This window comes from Myiozetetes cayanensis, unplaced genomic scaffold, assembly GCF_022539395.1.
Source record: "Myiozetetes cayanensis isolate MyiCay16 unplaced genomic scaffold, myiCay2020 scf2-11, whole genome shotgun sequence".
In the NCBI taxonomy this organism is placed as follows: domain Eukaryota; kingdom Metazoa; phylum Chordata; class Aves; order Passeriformes; family Tyrannidae; genus Myiozetetes; species Myiozetetes cayanensis.
In genome coordinates, this window is record NW_026087411.1 from 45814541 (window position 1) to 45836562 (window position 22022).

Below are 22022 nucleotides of genomic sequence, written 5' to 3' on the forward strand. Positions count from 1 at the left end.
CAGATTTGCACATCTGTACAACGAAATGCCTCTTTTTTTATTGTGGGTGGATTTGCAGGTAGTAAATGCAGGACTTCCTTATAGATAGGTACAGCACACAGTGGATTAATCGGAAAATGAAGAAAATGCATCAAGCTAATAAATGTTGGAAGAGAAAGCATCAGGGAGATGCAATACTTGAGTATACTTTGAAGAAGGAAGATGCAGGGGTAGAGGCAGGCATAGGACAACTTTTATGTGGAGGACAGTAAGGAAAAAACAAAATTGAGAGACTCCTTGGCCTGAGTAGAGGGCTTTGTGGCTCCCTTTAAGCTATTAACACTCCCAAATGGAGGAAAAAAATAGCACACCAGCCAAGGTCCTTCAAAGTAGTTTTTTAGGGGGATAAGAAATGTGGATGAACTATAGGCCTAAATCAGGGAACAGGCATGTCAGAGTCCTGTAAAAGGCTTTATTTTATAATATCAAATAAGTACAGCCCCCACCCCCCAAAAATTATTACAATCATAATAGTGAATAAATAAATTCAAAATCCCCAAAGCCAAAGAGGTTATAGTCCGCAGGAGTGCCATATTAATGATAAGGAAAGCAATTATCTGTACTTTTCCTAAAAGGAAATGGCACAGGAAAATACAAGAATGTACAGAGATGAGCCCAAGGTAGGCATGTGCCTGTCATCTGCATCTAAGTCCATCTGCATTTAGTTAAGGACAAGCCTGCTTCTCCAGGCTCAGAGGTTCATGTGGATAGAGACCCACATGTGGAGCCAGAAAGTATTGCTTCCAGAAGTTGAAAATGCACAAATAAAACTAAAGCCTACCTACTGATCTACCTTATGAAGTTTTGCTTCAAAAAATAGCTAAGGATACGAACACAATCTTCACTCTTCTGATCAGAGAATCCCACAATGGATTCAGACTTTAGGTCCCCAGGCAAAATCCTAATTCCTGTAGGGAAAAAAAAAAAATGTCATGGAACTGATTGTAAGGATCCAAGTCACTGTGCTGTCAGGATTACCAAACAGGTAGAGATTTTCAGCAATAGAAATTCCCCTTTGGTTGGTTGTACTCACTTTACATTTTTACTATTTTTCCATTGAATTTGCTCAAATACAGAAACCACAAGATATATTAAAAAAAAAAAAATCAAACACAAAAACACCAAACCCACAGATCACTAGAAATTGCAGGTAAGTTCTCTCAATACTTAACTTTTGTGGTGAACACTAAAAATGAGCAATCTTCCTTTTTTCTAAGGCTGGTTCTGAAGTGTTGTCACATTATATGTGAAGGCAGTGGAGTGCAACCATGTGTTTTCAAGAAAGTACTTTCATGAGTCCATCTTATCTGGTATCTTTTCAAGTGGCATCCTGCATAAATTTGCCTTTTTTTTCCTTCCCAAAAAGAAATTTCCTACAGATGAATCACAGCATTCTAAATGGAATCTGCCACCTGGCTAAGCTATGAGATGTCTAGCTGTTTCCATGCTAGTGTAACAGAGTCATCTCACAGATGGGAGGTGTATCTCCATGGATGGCACTGAACTGAAAGGGAATCTGAAGGGCTTAGTTTTTTGGGGGAGTCTGACGTATGTGCTTACAGTATTTGTCTTTTGGTGCCTGAACAGCTGATTTAGGTGTAATACTTGAAATTTCTCTATCTCCTTTACTCAGAGATGCCTCAGTTTCTGCCGATAGATAGAACTAGAGCTCTTAGCATACAGAAAGGTACAAGAGGTTGAAGCTACAATTACCAGAATGAGATCTCCTAAAACAAATTTCTTAAAAGACATTGCCCTCTAACATTAGAGGGGGAAAAAAAAAAAAGGCAGTTTTATTCATTATCTCTGAAAATATTGACAGAGCAGGCCTACAAATTTTTTCGAGTTGTTATGGGTGATGCTAGCTTTTTTCTTCTCATACGGAAGGAATGTTGAAACTCCTAGTTCAGATTCATAACCATAGTTCTATTACAACTCCTCTGCCTGTTTAGTGTCCAGGAATATCCTTCAGATGCCTAACCTTCATTAGTTAATTGATGAAGGAACCTGAGCCCACCTCTAGACACAAAGATTTATTACCTTGAGTAGAGAACTTCTTCAAGCGTCATAACAAAAAGGCTGTAAGATGCTGGTAGAGTAAAACAGAACACCATTCCTCCCTCTGACAAATCAACTCCGTATTTCTTCACAAATCATCAAGAGGTCAGCTGTTCTTCAGGCAAGCAGCTTCCAATAGCAATAGTGCTGGCCTAGGAAGGAGGAAGGTGGATTTCGGGGAGTTTTACTCTCCAAGAACAGTATTTTCTTTACCCTACTTTCTCCTATTTAAATTTTCTCCATGTAAAGGGGGAAGGGCAGAAGAATAGGCTTCTCTTTAATATCTGTTTTCTTACCTGTTGCTTTTGCCAGCAGAATCTGCACAGTTTATAGATACAGAGTGATTATTTGAAAGGTAAAAGAAGATACAGGCAAAATTTGCACACTTATTTGAAAGGAGAACACATAATAAACTAATGTGGAACCTGTACAGTTATTCCAAGAATAAATATTCCCTGTTTCTGAACATAATAATTTGTCTCTGTTCCATTTCTTGAGATTTTTTAAGCAATAATGTTGCTAATTTCATTTTCAACGGTTTTCTTTATAGAAGGTGTGAGAATTTTGGTTTTAAGAACTGTTGGATATCAGGAATTAAATCAATGGAGGAAGCTTACAGAAGCCTCAAGAATCATTTCTTCCTAAAGATCGCCTAGTGTTCCTAAACTGTGTAGACAGAATTTGTTCCTGTAAGTGTAATGCGTAATGCCACCAAATATCAGTGCTCATAAGTTGAGTATTAATTACTTAGAATTTGGGAGCATTCTAAAAGTTTATTACTGAATCAATTATCTTTTGCTTTTTTCATTTGTCAAGAAATCATCAAAGCTGGAAACTGATCAATTAACATTTTGTGATATTTGTCTGAGGAAGGTAAAAGGATTTGTTTTGTTCTTTAAACAGTTTACTAGAGTGATTTTTAAGAATAATGTCATCTAAATAAGGGCAATGATCTAGAAAGGCACTGAAATGAGATGAAAACTGAATTTAATGTCAACTTTTGATACAGGTTTTTGTCTGCATCTCCTCTAAAAAGTTAAACAAACAGAACCAGGACTGAGCTGCAACTCTTCACACTGATCACCCTGGGCTGGCCATGTTCATACTGTTAAGGTTTTATCAGGTTACAGCATGGTAACCTGTCAAACAGTGCCCACAAGTCTTTGGGAATGTTGGCCTTGAGGGAAAACTGTCCTAGGGCTCTTCTGACACCCGAGCAGCACTGACACTGGGACATGTTCCCTTGCACTGCTGAATTTCTCAGTGCACATGTAATCCCCTTGAGTTTGATCAGAGCATGGGACTGTTCTATCATTAAATGCCCCATTAGTGGAGAATAACTATTTTTCCTTTCTTCTTCTCTGCTACATCTCTTGGGACTATGATATCACTGGTAAAAATAATCCATCTCTGTTATGGGTAAAACATCTGTTACAGTCAGATCATAGCTTTAATTTGAAGTTATTACATACTATATTAATTAGAGTAGCAACAAAAAGATTTCCAAAGTTTAGGAAAGTCTGATAAAGGAAGTCTTCAGCTCCCCCCACAAATATATATATATATCTGGAAGTGTGAATCTGTAAATATACTAATACACAGTAGATGCGTGTATATAGTTTTTTAAATACACTGTGAAAGAGTTCTTCACTACTGCATTCCTCTGCCAGCAGAGTTAAGATAACAATCTTAATACACAGCTATTTGAAAGAAATGTTCTAGCTAATTAAATAAGCTTATTCTTGCATTATGAATGACTCCTCCAAAAACCTGGACACATTTCCACATAGGCATATATGACATTTCACTCAAAACTGACAGTGTTTCACAAAGAAAACAAGGGTAATTAGTCTTTTTGTGATATTCTTTTATATTATCTTTTAAGATCAGGTTACATACCATATAATATAAATTATAGGAAAAAACTACTTATGAAAGATGAAGTTGCTACCGAAATGAGGGACAGCACAAGTAAAATAGAACCCAAGCATGGGACAGGTGTTTTAATGCCTCCATACTTGAGAGTGAATTTCCTTCTAACACTGGTAGCTGTACATGGAACAACTGTAGTAAAGAAAACAGCAAAGGGTAACAGTAACTGCACAGAGAGGGACCTCGCACAACCATACAAAACAAAGAAAACCAACCTAGTAAATTGGAAACTATAAACCAGGAATTCAGAAACTTCTAAATATTTCTTCTGCTTGTAATCATAGTTCAAGTAAAACTGGGTGAAATAGCCATGAAATAAGCAAAGTAGCTGTCTAATCGTACTCCAAAATGGCAATCTACAAATACTCCAGACTTCTGGATTTACTATCTCCATGGAAAATGCGTTTAGTACTAGCTGCCAATGTTTCTAGGGACAAATGTATTAAATAAATACTACAGCGTGTGGCAGAATTTCCTCAAGTGGTGGTAAATGATGTGACTTCACAAACTGCTACAGTACCTCCTCCCTTGGTCCAGGGAAAGGAGCAAAAAAGTAAGTGATTGAGCCAAACACTTATTAAAGCCCTTCAGACCTGATTAAAGTAAAATTCCAGGAAACATTTGATATCAAATATGCACAGCAACACAACCTTAATTAGACACACACATCTCTGAAGAAATCAATAAATCTTTCCTTTCTGATAAGTCTGATTTAGTGTACCGAAATACAGGAATGTTTCTGAAACATCATTCAAGGAAGCATGAGAAATAAACAAGCTCAAACATTTAACACAACACCAGTTAGCAGACCATTCTTTTTAAAAGAAATCTGAAATGCAATTTTATTAAGCTTCAGTCAAACACAATAAAGACTTTGTTTTGAGAAGAATTGGGTTTGAGACTTGAGAAACAGTTTCTGAGTTGGTATCTTCATTCACAGAAGGCTACATAAGCAACAAAATGTATTGGATGCTTTAGGTTTTAGCAGTGAATCAGAAAATAAATTTAAGGACAGACATCCCCATCTGAATTGGGTTTTTGTCTGTTTGTTCTTACCTTTGCATGAAACAGAAACTGAGAGGTCAGAAATGGTATCTTGTCTTGTGCAGCTATCTGGTAACGACACCGTGTTCAGCTTAACCATGCATGTTGTTAGCAATTTGAAGCAAAGTCTTCTATGTCCATTCATTTTCACTCCCTTTTAGCCATTTACACCACAGAAAAGCTTTTGCAATTTGCTTAAAACTGCCAAGAACAAAGCTCCAATATCTCTTCTTGTAAAGGTTTCTGTTCCAATTCAGACATGGAGTGTTTGATTTATGTTGAATGGTGGCTTGCTGGTTGTATTTCAGAGGTGACAAGAGAAGAAAAAACTGTCACAAAGAACAACCTGGAGGAAGAAATGAGAACCCAATGTGTCTCCAGGCACAGGAGAGGGCTGGGGAGAGGGTTTGTGTCTCGAGCTAGTAACAGTTTTGAAATAAAGTAGTGACCTGCTCCTTAAATCTCACATCATGCCATGACTGTTCTGTGAAGAAGCCCAGGGATGCAGAACAAGGCGATCTCTTTAGAATTATTTTCTTGACAGCAAGGAAGAGCAGAATGAGCATTCCTACACGAGTGCAACCTGTGAGAACATTCACCTGCATCTGTACTGGTATGACCTGATTTTTTCACAATGGTTACCTGAGTATTGGTGGGCACAGTTTTTCCTGTGTGAAAGTGAATGGCCTCAGTTATTCTGCTGTCATGGGATGTGAAGCAAACAATTACTTCTGTTCAGGTTCTTTAATTCAGAGTAAGAATATATGAGCATAAATTCAGCAGTGGATTTATACTGCAGTTTGCTCATGAAACCAGGTAACACTGCTTTTTAAACTAGAGAGAAGATTCAAGCCCACCTGATATTGATGGATAACTTGATTCAGTGATGCCATCATTTCATCCCTAATTTTCCACAACAATGATTAAAATTACAGCATACCTTCAATAGAGGCTTTTCTCAAAAAAAAAAAAAAAGTATTTTTAATTTCTTAAGATTGTTTTTGGGAGGTTTAAAATTGTGTCTCATAAAGAGTGTCTGATTTGTACAATAAAAATGGCAGATATTTCTTCTGCATTATTGGTATTTTTATATCAGATATTTAAACAGATATTTAGAAGATCCCAGAATAAGCAGCAGTAGAACTTAAATACCAGAAAACTTCTCAATATCATTAACTGCAAATAAACTATCTTAAATTCAGCATTTTATATTTCTTTATGACATGACAACCTTAAGAGACATAAACTCAAAAGCATAAGACACTTTTTAAAAAGTTAAAAACCATGCAGATATTAACTGTGACATTCAAATGTATTACCAAAGAAGATAACTGATTTTTTTTTTTATATCACTATATTACTAATTATACCACATCAAAGAAAAACCTGTGTTTCAGCAATGGTTTTGCTGCATTAAAATCAGTGCCCACCCAGGCTGTCACAGTATACTCAGTGAAAGGAGGTGGTGCTGGACTATGTGCATATTTCCCTTCTATCCACTGGAATGCTGAAGTGGCCCATGCATTATGAGGCCTTTGATGAAGGGGGGCAGGGAAAGAAAAAGGCTCTAACTCAGGTAAAGGCTCTAACTCAAGTACTTCTCAATCCTGGTCTCTAACCTTCATAAATCTTGGGGGGAAGGCACTGTTGATGGAAACCTTGTTTTTTCAAAAGTAAATGAAAAAAGGAACATGCAGAGAAGACATTCCCGAGGATGAGAACATTCGGAGGTTTCTTCTCCCCCTTGCCACCACTACCCCAACATGGTTAGGTCTTCCAGAATTTAAAAAGCACTGAGATGACTTTACCCCTTCTCAGAGAAAGCCTCAGTCTTAGCAGATAGGAAGTAGGCCTTTTTTTATTCACTGCCAGAAAAACCCAAAGTATTCATTGGAATCTGTGATGCACCTAAGGAAAAGGAGAGTGAACTGCGAACAGCAAGAAATAAGCAAACTAATGCTGTGGGTGCCAGGTGACCTGCAGAAGAACACCTTCTCTGAAGCAAGAAGGCAAATGTTCAGCATTGCCTATAGGGGTCAGGAGCTATAGAGAGAAGGAAAGGATTTAGCATACAGCTTTAGTGCCTCTCAACCTCAGCAGCAGAAAAAATGTAACATGAAAGTAGAAAAATGCAAAGAATTGGAGCAAAGAACAAAATGAACCCAAGAGGAATTCAGAGGGTGGTGTCGAAGAACACTTGTCGTGGACGGGACAGAGCAGTCACAGTAAGGAGGTGATAAACAGAGTGCCAGAGGCATGACGGCATGTGCTGTGGAAAATTAAGTTTGTAACTACGGACATTTTAAGAATGCATTCATTCACTGAATACAGTGCAAAGAACACAATGTCTGGAGGGCCAGGGCACTGTTCCTCCCTGAAAAGTTAACCCACTTTTTCTTTAAAAGTTACTTTTTTTGGTGTTAGACCATACTCTGATACACATCACTGAAACTTTCTCCCTCTTTTGCCTCTGTTGTACTGAGTAGAAAAGTTCTATAACTTTCCATCTGATTTTTTTTACCTGTGCTTCCATTACTAGCATGTCTGTAAATAAACTCTTTGAGGCTGGGTATTGCATATAGATTATGTCACTAAAAGCAGTGGTAACCCTCTATCCTCTGCTACTGCTTTTCTTATTATATTGCATAGATAATCTTCCATATCTAGTGTTCTCTGTTCTCCCACCTACAAGGGACATATTTCCTCCCTTTCCCAATACTTCTGTTCCTTCTTCCGTCCCCATAATATACATCTCATGTTAAAGTTCCTTTTTTCCACTTACCCTAATTTTCCATGCTTACATCCAAAACAGATATACCTCATCCTTAGCTTTCCTTAGATCTATTTTACTACTACTTTGCAGTTCAGCTTCTCATCCTCCTCCTACCTCTGAGTTGCAGGTGGTGCCTTTAAAGTCTCTCAGGTGGGTACATCCTTCTTATTCCTTTCACCTGCTACTCCAACTTCAAACATGTAATTCAAACAATTAAATCTACTCAGTTTGTTGTTCTGCTACATCTCTTTCCATCTGTCTCACAACTCCTGACTTTCTAACATTCTGGCATCATTTCTTTCCTGCCTAATTATCCAGACTTGTCTTGTAGTGCCCTGCTCTCCCTGATGTGTGCTAGTTTGATCAGCTTCCATGTGCCACATGTCCCCTTGTCCTGCAGTAATATCCACACTTTTCTCATGGCTGATACTCTTGAAATGTGTATTTTGATGCAACCAATGTTACAGTATTTCCACTTTCCATTTTGCTGTGTTGTACAGACACACAAAGGTTTCAATTAGCCTGTAAGCTTGTCAGGACAAGGATCTTTCTTGCCTAAACTATAAGGGACCTTTTAAGCACATAACAAATGCTGAGATTTTGGCACCGTCTTATTTCCAGAGGCTTTATTTTGTGGAAAGTAGAGCTCAGTGTTTCCTCTCCTCCCCCATCTTTTCTTTGCTGTCTCTCCGATCCATTTGGATCTCCAGGCATAAACATGATTGCACCAGAGTTGTTTTGCAGCTCTGTAAAATTGCATCAGACCCAAAGAAATCTAGAGGTTTCTGGGGTGGCTGTTTCTGTCTGTTTATAGTAATACAACTTGCTGGCTGCCATGTCCTAGCACACAGAAAATTTAAGTCCACATCTTATTCCAGCTACCTCTCCTTCAAAGTACAGGTAACGGAGAAGTAAGGAGTACAAATTAAGAGAAATATACACATCATGTTATCCTTCCACAAAGCCTTTTTCATCTTTTCTAAAATGAAAATTACGTTTTACTGTCTTGACTCATACTTGGATGTTTCTCAATTAAATCTTGTTACAAAAGTACCGTGTCTTTGTATCACAGACCAGAAGAACAATTAATCTGAGTTGTGTCAGTCACCTTATGAAACTGCATCTTCACCCTCTGCCTTTCATTCCACTATTCAGTAAAGTCTGTATCTCGCTCTACTCAATACTAAAAGAAGGATTTCAGTGCAGCATCTACATAAGCAAGAGTTAGAGGTATAGTTTGTATGAACAGCGTTGTAAAATGGAGGCGTTATTTAAATAACTTAGAAAATCTCTTTCAAGGCATACATTACACTTAAACAATCAATTTCTTCTGCCAATATTTCTGCAGAAAGTTGAATTGCTGATTATTGCAGCCTCCTCTGTGCATCAAATGGAATCCTGATCCCATATTCAGTTTCTCTGGTTTTCCAATAACATTGCTCAAATATACCCCCCAACTACATACACATTACTCCATAGAACAGATGGAGTTTATGCACAGCTGGCTTTTTTTCTATAACAAATCAAAATGATCAGCTAGACAAGACAGAAATTTGCTAAAATTCTGAATTCTTTCTGCAAGTTTAAAGATTTTATAAGTTATCATTCATTGATTATGCAACATCCATGCTCACAAGCATCTGTTGATTGCATATGGGAGTTTGTCTAAACTCCTTTTCTTATGCTACTGCAGAAAATAAGACACAAGTGTGTAACTTGATTAAAAAGAGAAGTGCTGCAGCAGCTTTGTCTGCAGGATGTGTTCCCTGCCCCTCTGACCTGGGGCAGAAGCAACCAGTAAGAGAGGATGTACTGTATCACGGGCAACAAGAACTCAGGGACAGACATGATAAAGCCAAATTTTCCCAGCTGGGCAGAAACAAGAGGAGTTGTGGCTAAGATTCAGTTCTGGCAACTTACAGGAAGATTATGAACAGTTCATAATAAGCAGAAGTCTTTCTGGCAACTTTTGCTTATGTTTATGAAGATAATCTATCCATTTGGAAAAACTGCAGACCAGGTGTATTTAAGGCTCCTGAAACTCGTGGATTTATTCCTAGTCATCAGAAGATGTGCTTTTAAATCACAGGGCTTCATTAGCAGAATTCTAGCCTTCAGATTTCTGCCTCCAACCTCAGCTGCCTTTTTCAGTTCATTCAGCTCTGCGAGCTCTGGAAAAGATGAATAAATCCTGGTTTGTATTCTTTCCTTTTCCTAACTATCAAAAATTCAAACCCAACCATTACATATGCAACATTTACTTAATGGCCTGCTTTGTTAAGGAGCCCTGTTCAGTCCTTTTGAAAATGCCAGAAACCCAGGAAAACAACTTAAAAAAATTTAGGAAAATTACTCTGACTCATTCAGTTTGTTTCCTTTTTTCTACCATGATGAAACACTGAGCTGTAAGAATGGAGGCTTCCTGGAAGCACTAGGGAATTCTTGTCACTGCTGAGTCCGTTAAATATATCACTATGTTGTGCTACTTTTTTTTTTCCCCAGGCTTAGAATTACCAGGTTTTTAGGTTGCTTTCCCCAAAAGTGAAAGAGAGGAGCATGCTCAAAAAATAATAGCAAAGTCAAGAAAATTTTTATCACTGAAAAAAAAAAAAAAAGCCATTCCTCCAGACAGCAGAAAGACAGCCAGCCATGAACTTAAATCAGTAAAGGAGATGAGTTAACTTGTCATCACTTTCTGGGTTTTCTATCCTGAGTGGGGATCAAGTTCCTGCAGTTCAAAACTTGGCACACTTTTCCCTTTCTCATCCATACTGCCTTCTTCAGGTATCTTCTCCTTTCTGCTCCTGTTGTCTAACTCTAGTCCTGGCTTTGAACTTTCTTATGTATTTTTAAAAAGCTTTTCCTCTATAAATCTCAAGCCATCTAGTCAATTAACACAATAAAATGAAACTCACATAGACTGGTTTTCAACCAGCACTTAAATCAAAGTTCACTATTTCTGTTTCAGACCTGAAATTCAAAAGCCTTTTTTCCAAAAATATCATTTGGTCTCATAAAAGGGATTTATTTCCTCTCTTGAAAAGAGCCATTCTTTTGTAAACACTACCAGCAGTGTGCTCTTGGACCTAGCTTTTGTGTGTTGCTGTCCTGTGCTGTATATTGTATTTCTCTGATTTGCATCACGTATTACTCAAAACCAACACCTTGCATATTATAAGAATTTTATCAAGAATGCTCCACAAGTAACAGTACTGTAGGGTATCTGTTTTGTCATTGCTTTGCTAAAATTCGGTACAGCTTTTTGCTTATTCATTGTACAGTAGTGTCTTGTTTAGGAGTAGCCTGATCCAAAAGGCACATTCAAAGTTTGTGTCTGGATTTTAGAACAAAAGCAATGTTCAAGGCGACTCCAAAGTCTGGGTGTATGTTTGTATTTTCACACCCCCACCACACTGTAGCTCCTACAATGCGGTACAATAGGATTAATGTCTTAATTTCTAGCCAATTTATTTTCTTATTTTGTCTGGGTTTGTTTTTTACTTTCACAATCCAGTGACTGTTGACACTGCAAGACAGGGGTAAGTCACATACACAGTGTTGTGTTTGGATGCTGCAATATGTTACAGAATTCAGACAGAAATAGAAAATGGCAAAGCATGTGCAAAAGTCATCTCACAACTTTGCCAAGTCATTCTGGGTTTCTCTTAGGCTGCGTAGTGTTTATTCAAACTATAGCAGAATATGCATCAATATTTTTTGTTTTAAATAATGAGCGTGGTCTGCTTAAAATAATGTTCCTTTTTCAATATAAACAAACCACAGCATCCATACGTTCTATATTTAATCCAGTGTAGCAAGTAAGGGGGATGAAGAGATATTGCAGAAAATTTGCCCTGCTTCTGTTTCTTGACTTCCAAGAACTGTTGGTCTTTTAGAAATGAAAGGGGAAAGAAAGTCTTTGTATGTAGAAACTGCTGGGTGCTAATTTGACATGGCAATGAGATGAAAGTTGGATTCATGCTAGTTTCAACATCAGAGGATTGGAATGCAGCCTACTTAGCATAGAAGTCAAACAATTCGCTGGCAATAGATTGCTTTCCACTTCTAGATCTGCTAAATAAATAGAAAACTAATTAACAGTGTAGTATGGCAGATGTAGCAGGTTTGAATTTCATTAGAGCACTGGCTGAGAACCGAAAGAATCACAAAGTCATTATATGTCCTAGTATGTCATGAATCTTCCTTACTGTCTTTTCCATGGGACAGACAAGATACTATTTGTGTGCCCTCTGCAAAAGAATCTCCTGATACATTTCCACTTAAAATAAGAAAGTATAAGCCCTTGAAGTTATGTAAGTATTCTTTTCATTTTCCATAAAATAGCTTTTGTTCCATAACAGCAGCATTATATTTCTTTGCCTTGTGCATTTCTGTTCAGCTACTTAAAGTTTATTAAATATGTTTTTTCACAGGGCATTTTTATGTTTCATTATCTATACTTCTTTTTCCCTGATGAAAAGTGATAATAGGTTGTATTTCCTGTAGTGTTATGAACAGGGATCACACAAGGCAATATCTATACTCACATTCTGAAAGGGGAAAAAAATTAAGGCATTTATTTTTAGACTTTTCCCCCTAAACACACATTAAACTGGACTTCCTATATCCAGAATTGCATAACCAGATTTGGCAGTATTAATTAACAATAAAAGTAGTGTTTTGCCCCATAAGAATCAATAAGATAATTATGTTACTTAGGAAATGGTAGTCATATGATTTTGCTTTCAGTGCATAATGAATAATATTAAGGTTTGTGCAACAAAAAGGTTTTACAAACCAAACCAAGCCCTAGGACCTGTCTGAAATTCTTCCAGGAAAGCCTGAATGAAGCCCTGTAGCAACTACCTGATTTTACTAACTCTTATGGGTATGTATAGATGCTTGCAAACACATACTCATTTAATCAAGTACATCAATTCTTAAACAGTATACTCCCAGGACGCAGTTTTGGCTGGCATGCAGGAAATACCAGGACCATCTCTGTATTTTAATATTTGGATCTTGGAATATTTTTGCCACACTCCACATAGCTTCATTCCTAGGCAAAAAAAAAGAATTAAATGTCTTTCAAGTGGCCATTATAAAGTTAAGTGCTGTACATAAATATGCATGAGAAGTCATTATTGCCAAGAGATGATTCTCAAAAGGTTCAAGTGTCTCTTACTGAGATTTTCCTCCATGCTTTATGGCAGTAGAGTGAGTACTTCAAAGATGCAGTCGCACCTCCAGATTCTGATTTCAGTGTTTTAGCTTCTACCCCTTCTGTTTTCTTGTGGGATCTCCCAGTGATCAAACATACACTAGCAGGTATTCCCAACAGTGGGCTGCTAAGACTTCACGCTGGAAATTTACAGGGATGTAAGTACATCCTAGGGATTATCTGTACCAGGGGCCTAGCTGGGATCCCTATCAGTCCCTGGGAACAGCAATCACTGCTATCAGGCATCAGATGTGCTCCACAGCCTTTGCTTTCAGTCTCAGCAGAAGCCAACTTCAGAGTTAAGGAAATGTCTTGGATCCTCCTTTCCACACCATACATCTGCCAGCCTATGGACCTCTCAGCCCCTGGTCAGAGACATCTGAGCAGTATCCCTCCTGCTCTCAGCTGCTGCAGGAGCAGCCAGGGTAGGAGGGCAGCAAGGCGACTGCAGGGCTGGCTTGTTCACCACCAGCCTTCCAAGAACAATGGGAAAGTGCAGCACAATTGGGCAAGGCATGGAAATTGAAAGAGCAACTGTGAGTGTGATAACAGGGATGAGGAATGCAAACATACACGTCACTTAACTTTGGGTTTCAGTCTATTCTTTGACAAGGCAAGGTCCAGAAAAGATCATGCAGTCAGTGTGTTTAGACACATCTATAGCCTGCTGGGGTTTTTTCCGACATTGCTAAACAACTATGTCTCCCAGCAGTTACTGTGGGAGCTGCATAAAGTCAGCATCTCTCTCCAAATCCTGAGGTAGGCAGCTATCAAACAGTATTTTCAGCAGTTCCATTGTGCGCAGCATACCTACAGTGGCAGCAGCTGCACTTGTCAGATGCCATATTTACTGTGTATTTCCCCTGCCCTTTGTGTTTTTTCCACAGTTCTTCCAGTGGGGATTTTGGCTCTCTCACGTGCATATTAGCTCGGTATGATGTCATTCTTCCAACTGCACAAACCTTTCCAAAATGCTTGTCAAACCTGCAACTGTTGCCACATTTTGCCATTTTTTGGTTTGGCTTGGGTTTTTTTTTTTTTGGTTGGTTGGTTTGGGGTTTTTCTTTCTGAAAATGTGTGGGTAGAAGTACAAAATATGCATTCCCAGCCTTTACTCATATGCATCAGAAAAGTTTGCTCTCTTCTTAACACAGGGTAGCCTGTTGAAGGTGACTACACGGTCCCTGGCTGTTGTTGCTCCTTTTCCATCAAGTCAATTAGTCACATCCTTTGTTACAGATGGCTGCCTTGTCAATAACCCAAAAAGCAAACAGATCCTTCACTCCTGATAATAAGGCTAATTTACTACTCCCTCCTCCAAATCTCAATTTATGCCACACGACATGATTAAAACGAAACCTGTAATTATTTTTGTTTCAGTTTTTTTGCTTATGATTTTAGTTTCTTTTAGTAACATGGTATCCCCTCAGCACATCTAATTCCAGAGCCATGGTTCAATTGGGAGGATATTGGCTCTTGCTCTTTGGTTAATGCATCCATTTCTTGAGTTATTGTCTTTGCATCGATCTTTATCGATTCAGTTAAAAGATGTTATCCTCGTCTCCATTTCTGTGAGGGAGATGTGCTTGCATTACGGGACCTTTAATGGCAGGGTTATCTCTCCTGTCATAGCCTTCATCTGCAATGTATTTTACTGATTATTTTTCATGAGTAATCCTCAGCAGAGGCTGCTCAGGAGATGGAAAATTATTCGTGTCTGACGCTCTTGGGTATTTTGCACTTAGCTAATGAACACACCCATGCAACATGGGTCACTGCTGGCTTGGACCTATTCTTCTGTGTTAAGGAAGGATGTTGTCAAACCAGTAAATCTATCCAGGGCATGCAAGGAACGATACCCAAAAGTATGCACGTTGATCGAACAAAATTAAAGAGGCAGTAAAGGTTTGATAACATTGTCTGCGAACAGCAAGGGAAAGAGCAGAGGAAGAGCTGGCAGAAAACTTCCCTGCTCTTTTACAGCCAGATGTTAAGCAAGGCAAGTGCTCAGACAAGAAGCTTTTTGGAAACAAGGGAAATGACATAGTGTCAGGAGGTTCACTTCCTCCGCACAAAAACTGTCTGGTTTCCAAAAAAACCCAACCCTTTGCTAATGAAAATGTTGCAAATGCAGCAAAAGTAGCAATAGATGCTTTTTTGCTAGCTCAGCAAGAAAAAAAAAATAAGGGAAAGAAAAAGGAAAAAAAATAGGACTGTTTTATCCTCTAAGCTAGAATCACCGATGTTTGTGCTCTAGGACTGCAGTGTTTGCTTGTCAGGCTGTGGGCTACCTGTTAGATGGGAGGGCAACCCCCAGCAAGTCAGTGGCGGCAGCTTTGTTTCCGAAATGATCTTTGGACAGCCTGGGAGCTCATGTCTGAACACTTAGTGCATTTTAGGGAAATGAAATTCTGACTCCCAAAAATAAAAAAGGAGAAATGAATCTGACCAGCTTTACATCGATTTAGCTTTCTGCTGGTCTGTGGCATGTTTCAAACACCAGCTCAGCTGCCTTTTAAAAAGAAAATTAGAGCCGGGGCAAACGCTGGCTCGGCAGCTGGGTTTGCCTGATAAATACCCATTAGATGCATCAGCCTCCAAGAGCCTCAAAGTCAAACATAATCTCTGGAATTTTAAGCTTCATCTTTCCCTACCATCTTCCAGCTTCTCCCTAACGAACTATTAATTTTAAAACAATATGTCCGTAATCCTATCACCGTTCTGTATGGTCACCAAATCACAAGACGAAACAGATCCTCAAGGGAAAATTCATGTCCCTGCATTGTCAGTAATGAATGGAATTATTTCATGCTTCACAATGCCCTTGAGGGGCAGTCATACCAATTAACATAACTGGGTTTTCTTATTACATGATTGAAATTAATGAGAGGAGAGGAAAAAAAGAAATGAAAAAAAAAAAAGGAAGATGGTACGGGGTGGTGTTTTGTAAAGCATTTTGATCAATAAGATAAGGATGCATGACTATATTAGCAAAACCCAGCCCTTCAGAGGTAAAAATTGCCTCAGTACTAAGAAATTTTGGCTGGTTTTGTCCATGTAAGTTTGTCAGGACTGAATTCTTTTTCAAAATACGGTTTGTTTAATATTTAAGGCCTCATGTTTACACTAGACATGTTACTGCCTGAGTTGACTAGAGGTAAAGATCCCCCACAAGAGAAGTCCACACCTGCTGATGGAAGTGTAAGGTCATCATTTGTAAATACCTAGACTACATGGAAGAATTTAATGCTCAAGGAGGCTTTGCAGCCATAGCAAAGCAGCTCTGACATCCCTTAATTTCTTGCTATCTACACACACAAATACAAAAATAATTCCTTTGAAGATAGGTAAATGCCAACAGCAGTTAGGTTAGAAGTTAGGATCCCTTATTGACTTTGTCACAGCTGCGAGTTAGTAAAGATTTTGGCATCTTTTTGGGGGCTAGATTCATGAAAATATGCATTAGGATGCAGCTGGCAACTCACGGTCTCCCTTACACCTTGATCTACATGTCATTTACAGTAACAGCTTAACAATACCAGTTGGAAATACATAGGGACATTGATACAGTAAAATTCATGCACTAAGGGAAGAATTTCTTGCAGGGAAAGGCAAGCTACTTACAGCAGCTCACCATAAGTATCTAAATTCAGTGTCTAACTGGGACTGTCAGGCTGCCTCTATCAACCCCACAGCATTCTACCATCAGCTCAGGGCCCCGGGGTATCAGCCTTTCCTCTCCTCTCACGCTGTGGCTGCAGAGAATGTCGCTACCTTCTTTTTGTATCAAGGTCATGGGGTCCTGAAGATGATTCTTCAGAAACTCCTCTGTTAACTGCACTACTTTACCTTCCCTCTGAAACTTACCCACTGTCATTTTCCCACCAGCCAAATAATTTTTTGCCTCGCAGTTCCCCTTTCTAATTCTCAGGTCATCCAGTTTCACCATGCATCTACATTTCCTAAGCAGGAGAACTAAGCATTTCCTTTATCTGGGACATAATTCAATTTAATCAAAGAAAGATATCAGTCCATCTGGCATAACCTACCGCAGTAAGCTGAAATCTAGCATTTTCTTCCGATTTCTCTTACCTCCATGTATCTGAATATTCTTCCTTTCAAAAATTCTGCTAGAGCTCTACATGCCCTTAAGGCTGCCCATTTTCACTTACTTATCGTCCTTCAGCCTCCCTCCTTCTGAAGCTGAACCCTGGAACCCAAAACTTCAATATTAATATGTTCAATCTTTCCCACTTTTCATGTCATGCTGAAATAGAAACAGCAGCAGGAGGACACCTGAGCCATGTGGGACGGTCTTGCTGGGCCCCTAGCTCTTGTTCTCTCTATGGACTAATGGCAACACATAAAAATTAGAAAAGCTTTCCTCGGGAGGGATCTGAAAAACCTAATTCAAGAAGGTGTGACAGAGGAGAGCTATAGGCTGAAACACTCCAGGAAGAGAGAGAAAGCTTTGAACTCAGTGTCCCCACATCCCAGCCACATGTGCTGATTACTGTCATAAGAGGAGGTTGCAAGAAGTCAGCTGAAAGGAGCACCTGCAACCCAGCTCCAGCTGTGCTCTAGTTCCACAGCAAACTCCATGTGGAAAGAGGCGTTGAAACGCCTTATGCCACTAGGTATGTGCAGCACTTCTTGTAGGATAATTGCCAACTTAGTATGAAACAAGTTTTGGATCCCATTGCTTGGGTAGCTCTGTCTCCTCAAGCACAGTAAATGCAAGTGTTAAGGTTATGAACTCTATCAAAGTACATAAAAATTAGATGTTGCAACATTCATACCCAGTTCTTTCATTCCCTGAACCTTAAAAAGGAACACAAACAGAAACTTGGCTGCTACCCTCAGATATTTTTCCTCTGCTGACTTGGCCCAGCTATCTCCTTAAGGCACCTTTACCTTGACTTTCTTTTTCCCAGCTTCAAATTTTTTTCAGGTTAAATTCCATATACCAGTGCAAATATCTCCTGCTTCCAAAAGCCTTCCTCCTCCTTACTCTCTGATGCCTCTTTCTTTGATGTCTTTTCTTCCTTGCGCTCTTTCTTCCAAGTGACAGCTGCACAGTGCTAACAAAGTTCAATATATAAGCATGTCACTCCATTATCCACCCCTACCCTAAATAATCACTACATATATTTTATCATCATCTGGATTCAATAATCAAGCCCAGCATCTAGGAACTCAGTGATGCACACTCTCATCTTAGACAGTGATGTCCCATGGAGCACTGAACCCCTGTACTCTTGAAATCTGAGGATGCTAAAATTAATCTTTTATTCTTCTTAACCTCTATTTTTCTTCTTTTAGTTAATGAAGTAAAAGAATTGGTGTTCAGTTATATTTGCCTTTCTGATAATGATAATCAGTTGTCTCAAGTGCTCCCTGAAGTTGATAGACACTTCTTCCTCCATTATTCTCCTTTAAAGTCTGGGATTCAGCAATGTATCCTCTTAACTTCTCTGGTACCACTCCCATAGCCAGCTTAAGTTTCCTGGATGATTTCATTCCTTTGACATCTGTTTTTTAAAATAAACCTAGGGTGTAAACAACACACTTTTTAAATAGTTCTTTATCTAGATGGGTTTAGTCCATTATTTGATTTCCTGGTAGCCTTTAGAGTTAATATTTTTTTTTATTTTCTGTCCTTGAAAATTCATAGAAACTGTGACAGACTTAACATCTCTCCCTACTGAATACTGAGGTACAAGTAGTAATTCACTTTCTTGGCAATATCCCCCTTTTTGTCAAGGTAGCCTCCCTGTTGCTCAGGAAGATGATGGCTGTCTCCCCAGCTGACCTTTGCCTTCCCACATACCAAATTAATAAAACCTTTTGTCGTGTTCACATCTTTTTTCTTCTTTTCCTGTCTCAGCTTTTTTTGATAATTTTCTTGCATTCTTCTTTTGCAATTGGCTCTTCTACCCACTCCTGCAGAGCTGACCCTGCTGATTTATAGGTCTCATTTTAGTCTCCCTTTATTGCTCTTTTCGTTTCCCCAGTCAACCACAGCGGTCATCTCTACTTCAAGCAGAATTATTTCTCAACGGTGTACAGATTTCTTGATTTCAATATACCTTTGATATTTCCTCCCTGTATCCTACCTCTTCAGTGCCTTTTGCCATTTGCTGAAGAAGACATATTCCCCTCTCAGTGTTTTCTGAGAGTTCAAAGCTTCTGCACTTCTAATTTTGGGGAGTCACATGTTCCTGATTTCAGAACTCACTAAGTTTGGCCTATGTTTTCGTATCCTTCTCTCTTAGCTCTTTTGCATGATGCATGGCTTATCTGGGCAGATGCCAAGAGCCTCAATGCCAGCCCACAGCTTTAACTATATATTCATAGTCTTTGCTTATACTTCCCATACAGCACATAAATGCTTCCCAGATACGAATGCACTTGTTTTCACACCACTCTATGAGTAAAGATAGTGTTATTATTTACATTTTATGAAGAGGGAAACCAGCGTACAGAAGTGATGATCCACATTTGTGAATGAACTTAAGTGCCTAATTGAGTTGAAAATAAAAATATCCTCTTAATTCTTTAAGCTATTACTTTTTTTCCTCTCAGAATCCCAGCTGCTCTTCTGAGAAGCTTCCCATTTTTTAATGCCTTCAAGCCCCCTTGTCCCACACACAAGTCCTGCCTCCACCAGCACCATTTTGTTCATTCCTCCTGCCCACATAATTCCCTCTCGTTTTCCCATTTCCTTTCACACAGACCCTTGATGTATATGTACTTAACACAGCTGAAGGCTGGGCCAGCCTGCAGCCAGCATCGCTTCCAGCAAGGCAGCCTCAGGACTCTGATAACACAGACATGACCCATTGCTTTGTAGTGGTTTAAAATATTTAATTCCTCAGCGGTGGGAATTTGCTTCCTACACAGATGCAAAAAATGAGGAGATGAACCTTATGAACAAACCCCAGCACGTGTAAGAGGAAGTCGCTGCTGTAAGCCCCAAGCCCCCAGCTCCATTGCCAGCTGCTCCTGGAAGACTGTAAGAATTGAAGACCCTCATACTTCCCCTGCTGAAAACTCACAGAACCATTTCTGCCCAGACAGATACAAAATGATGGTGGGTTACAAACCCAATATATCCCCACCTTTCCACCATTTCCCAGCCTTTCCTTTCTTGCTTGTTCCCTGAAGATGCATGTTCTCTGCCAAAATGGCCCCAAGGAGAAGCCCAGCCTAGCTATGCCTGCAGGTACAAGGGGTCAGTCAGGGCTGCAGGCTGTGCTGGCTGACCAAAATGCTGAAGTCAGGGTACAGCCTGTTCCTGGTGGCTCTGTCATCCCCAGCTACACAAAGGATTATGTGACAACACATGGGCTGGCATGCAGTTCAGGTGCTCTGGACTGAATTTCTCTGGATCTGTTCTGTTACAGCTGTTCCACACCATAAGATTTTGTCACACATTTGAACACAAACCTGGGAACCAGGGATCAGATCGTGCTCCTCTTTTAGTTAGTGGAGGTCAGTCAGCACAGTCAGTGGAGTCAAGATTTGCTTTACATGGAGATGTCCCTCTGACTGGCTGATGTGCTGACCCTGTTGACCACCAACTTGCTGCATATAGGACCAGCTCCCCAGGCCAGGGCAGGGGACATACACCCAGATCTCCTAGCATAGCAACCCACCCCTTGGGTCATAGGACTTTTCCTGCTGTCTCCCAGGTTTCTGGCACAGGTGACATCTGAGTCTCATCTACAGATGGGCAGAAATGGTGCTCAAGGGGAGGAATTCAGCAGGAGCTCACACGCGGTACATGTGACAGACAGCAATGCTCTGCCAACAGACAGAACAAGACAGATAAAGGGAAATTAACGAGGAGCCACAGCCCTGCCTTTGCCTACATTGCCAGTTGATTGCAAATGCCCCTGTTTTATCAGGCACTCAGTAATGGTGCAGCAGTCTCAGCACTGGGCAGTTTATGGCACTTTCCAGTTTGCTGTTACAGTAAGATGCTAATATTTTGAACAATCAGGTACTCACCACCATAAAATAAAGCTAAGCACTTTAGATCCTGCTTAACAAGCCTACTAATGCACTATTGAAATCAATGACACATTTGAAAACTGCCCTGAAGCTTTTTAAAGCCTGCTGTCCTTATTTTTCATTTCATGAGCAGAATTATTACTTCCAGGAGGGCACCTTCTGTTTGAAAGGCTGCGGGACCAAAAGCACAAAAACAAGGACATAGATTGGTTGGTAACAAGTGCCAGCAAATAGCATCCAAGAAGTTACTCGGTCTTGCCCGACCTCAGTTTCTTCATCTTGCTGAGAGTCAGATATAAACACAGAAATGGCCTTATCTAGAGCTCAGGTGCTTTGGGGCTTGTAGTTGGATGGAAATGTGGTTAAATTAAAGGTTACAGGGAATTATTCTTAAATGGGCTCCAGTGATGTTTGTTTACGCAATGCAGACTCGAAGAAACAATTTCAGATAAAACATATATCAAAAACATTTAAGCAAGAGCATCTGTCACAACCTAAAATAGGGAATTCTGTGAGAGGTGAGAAAGAGAAAATTGGAACTGTATAATCGGAGGCAGGGAAGGACAATGGGGAAATAATGACAAATCAAATATAGCAACTTTTTCTTTCTCAAACGACACTTCTCATCAGCTAGCTTATGTCAAAGGAAAAAGGAAAAAATCTCCTGTGATTTTTGTCTATTAGATTTTGCTCCAAATACTTGCCACAGTCTGGAGCTGCGACTGCAAGACAGCCCAGCTCTGCCACTCTCAGCTAATAGGTTTGATTGTTCTCTCTGAAATTATACTCACAGATACTGACCTGTGAGTCAATCTGCCACTCAGCTTTGCGCTGCAAAGACAGGCCCCCAGATGAGGCGGCGGGTGAGTGACACGTGCAGACCGACAGCCTGCAGCAGAGCTCGGCCACCCCACGGGCGATGCTCCTGCCTCCCCGCTC

General features: G+C 39.7%; 1 protein-coding gene across 2 annotated transcripts in view; it reads right to left on the reverse strand.

The window, feature by feature from the left end:
- Positions 1 to 520: 520 nt before the first annotated feature.
- PACRG (parkin coregulated) overlaps positions 521 to 22022 on the reverse strand; it is a 258467-nt gene continuing 236965 nt past the window's right edge. The window contains exons 5-7 of one of the 2 annotated variants that reach the window (XR_007629028.1): positions 5086 to 5419; positions 2080 to 2249; positions 521 to 947 (exon numbers count right to left, since the gene is read on the reverse strand). Coding sequence is in view for 1 of the 2 variants with exons in the window: in XM_050316180.1 (XP_050172137.1) it covers positions 5406 to 5419 (14 nt within the window). In the remaining variant the exon portion in view is untranslated. Of the gene's footprint in view, positions 948 to 2079; positions 2250 to 5004; positions 5420 to 22022 lie in introns of those variants that run through there. The other variant, XM_050316180.1, reaches the window with a different exon arrangement.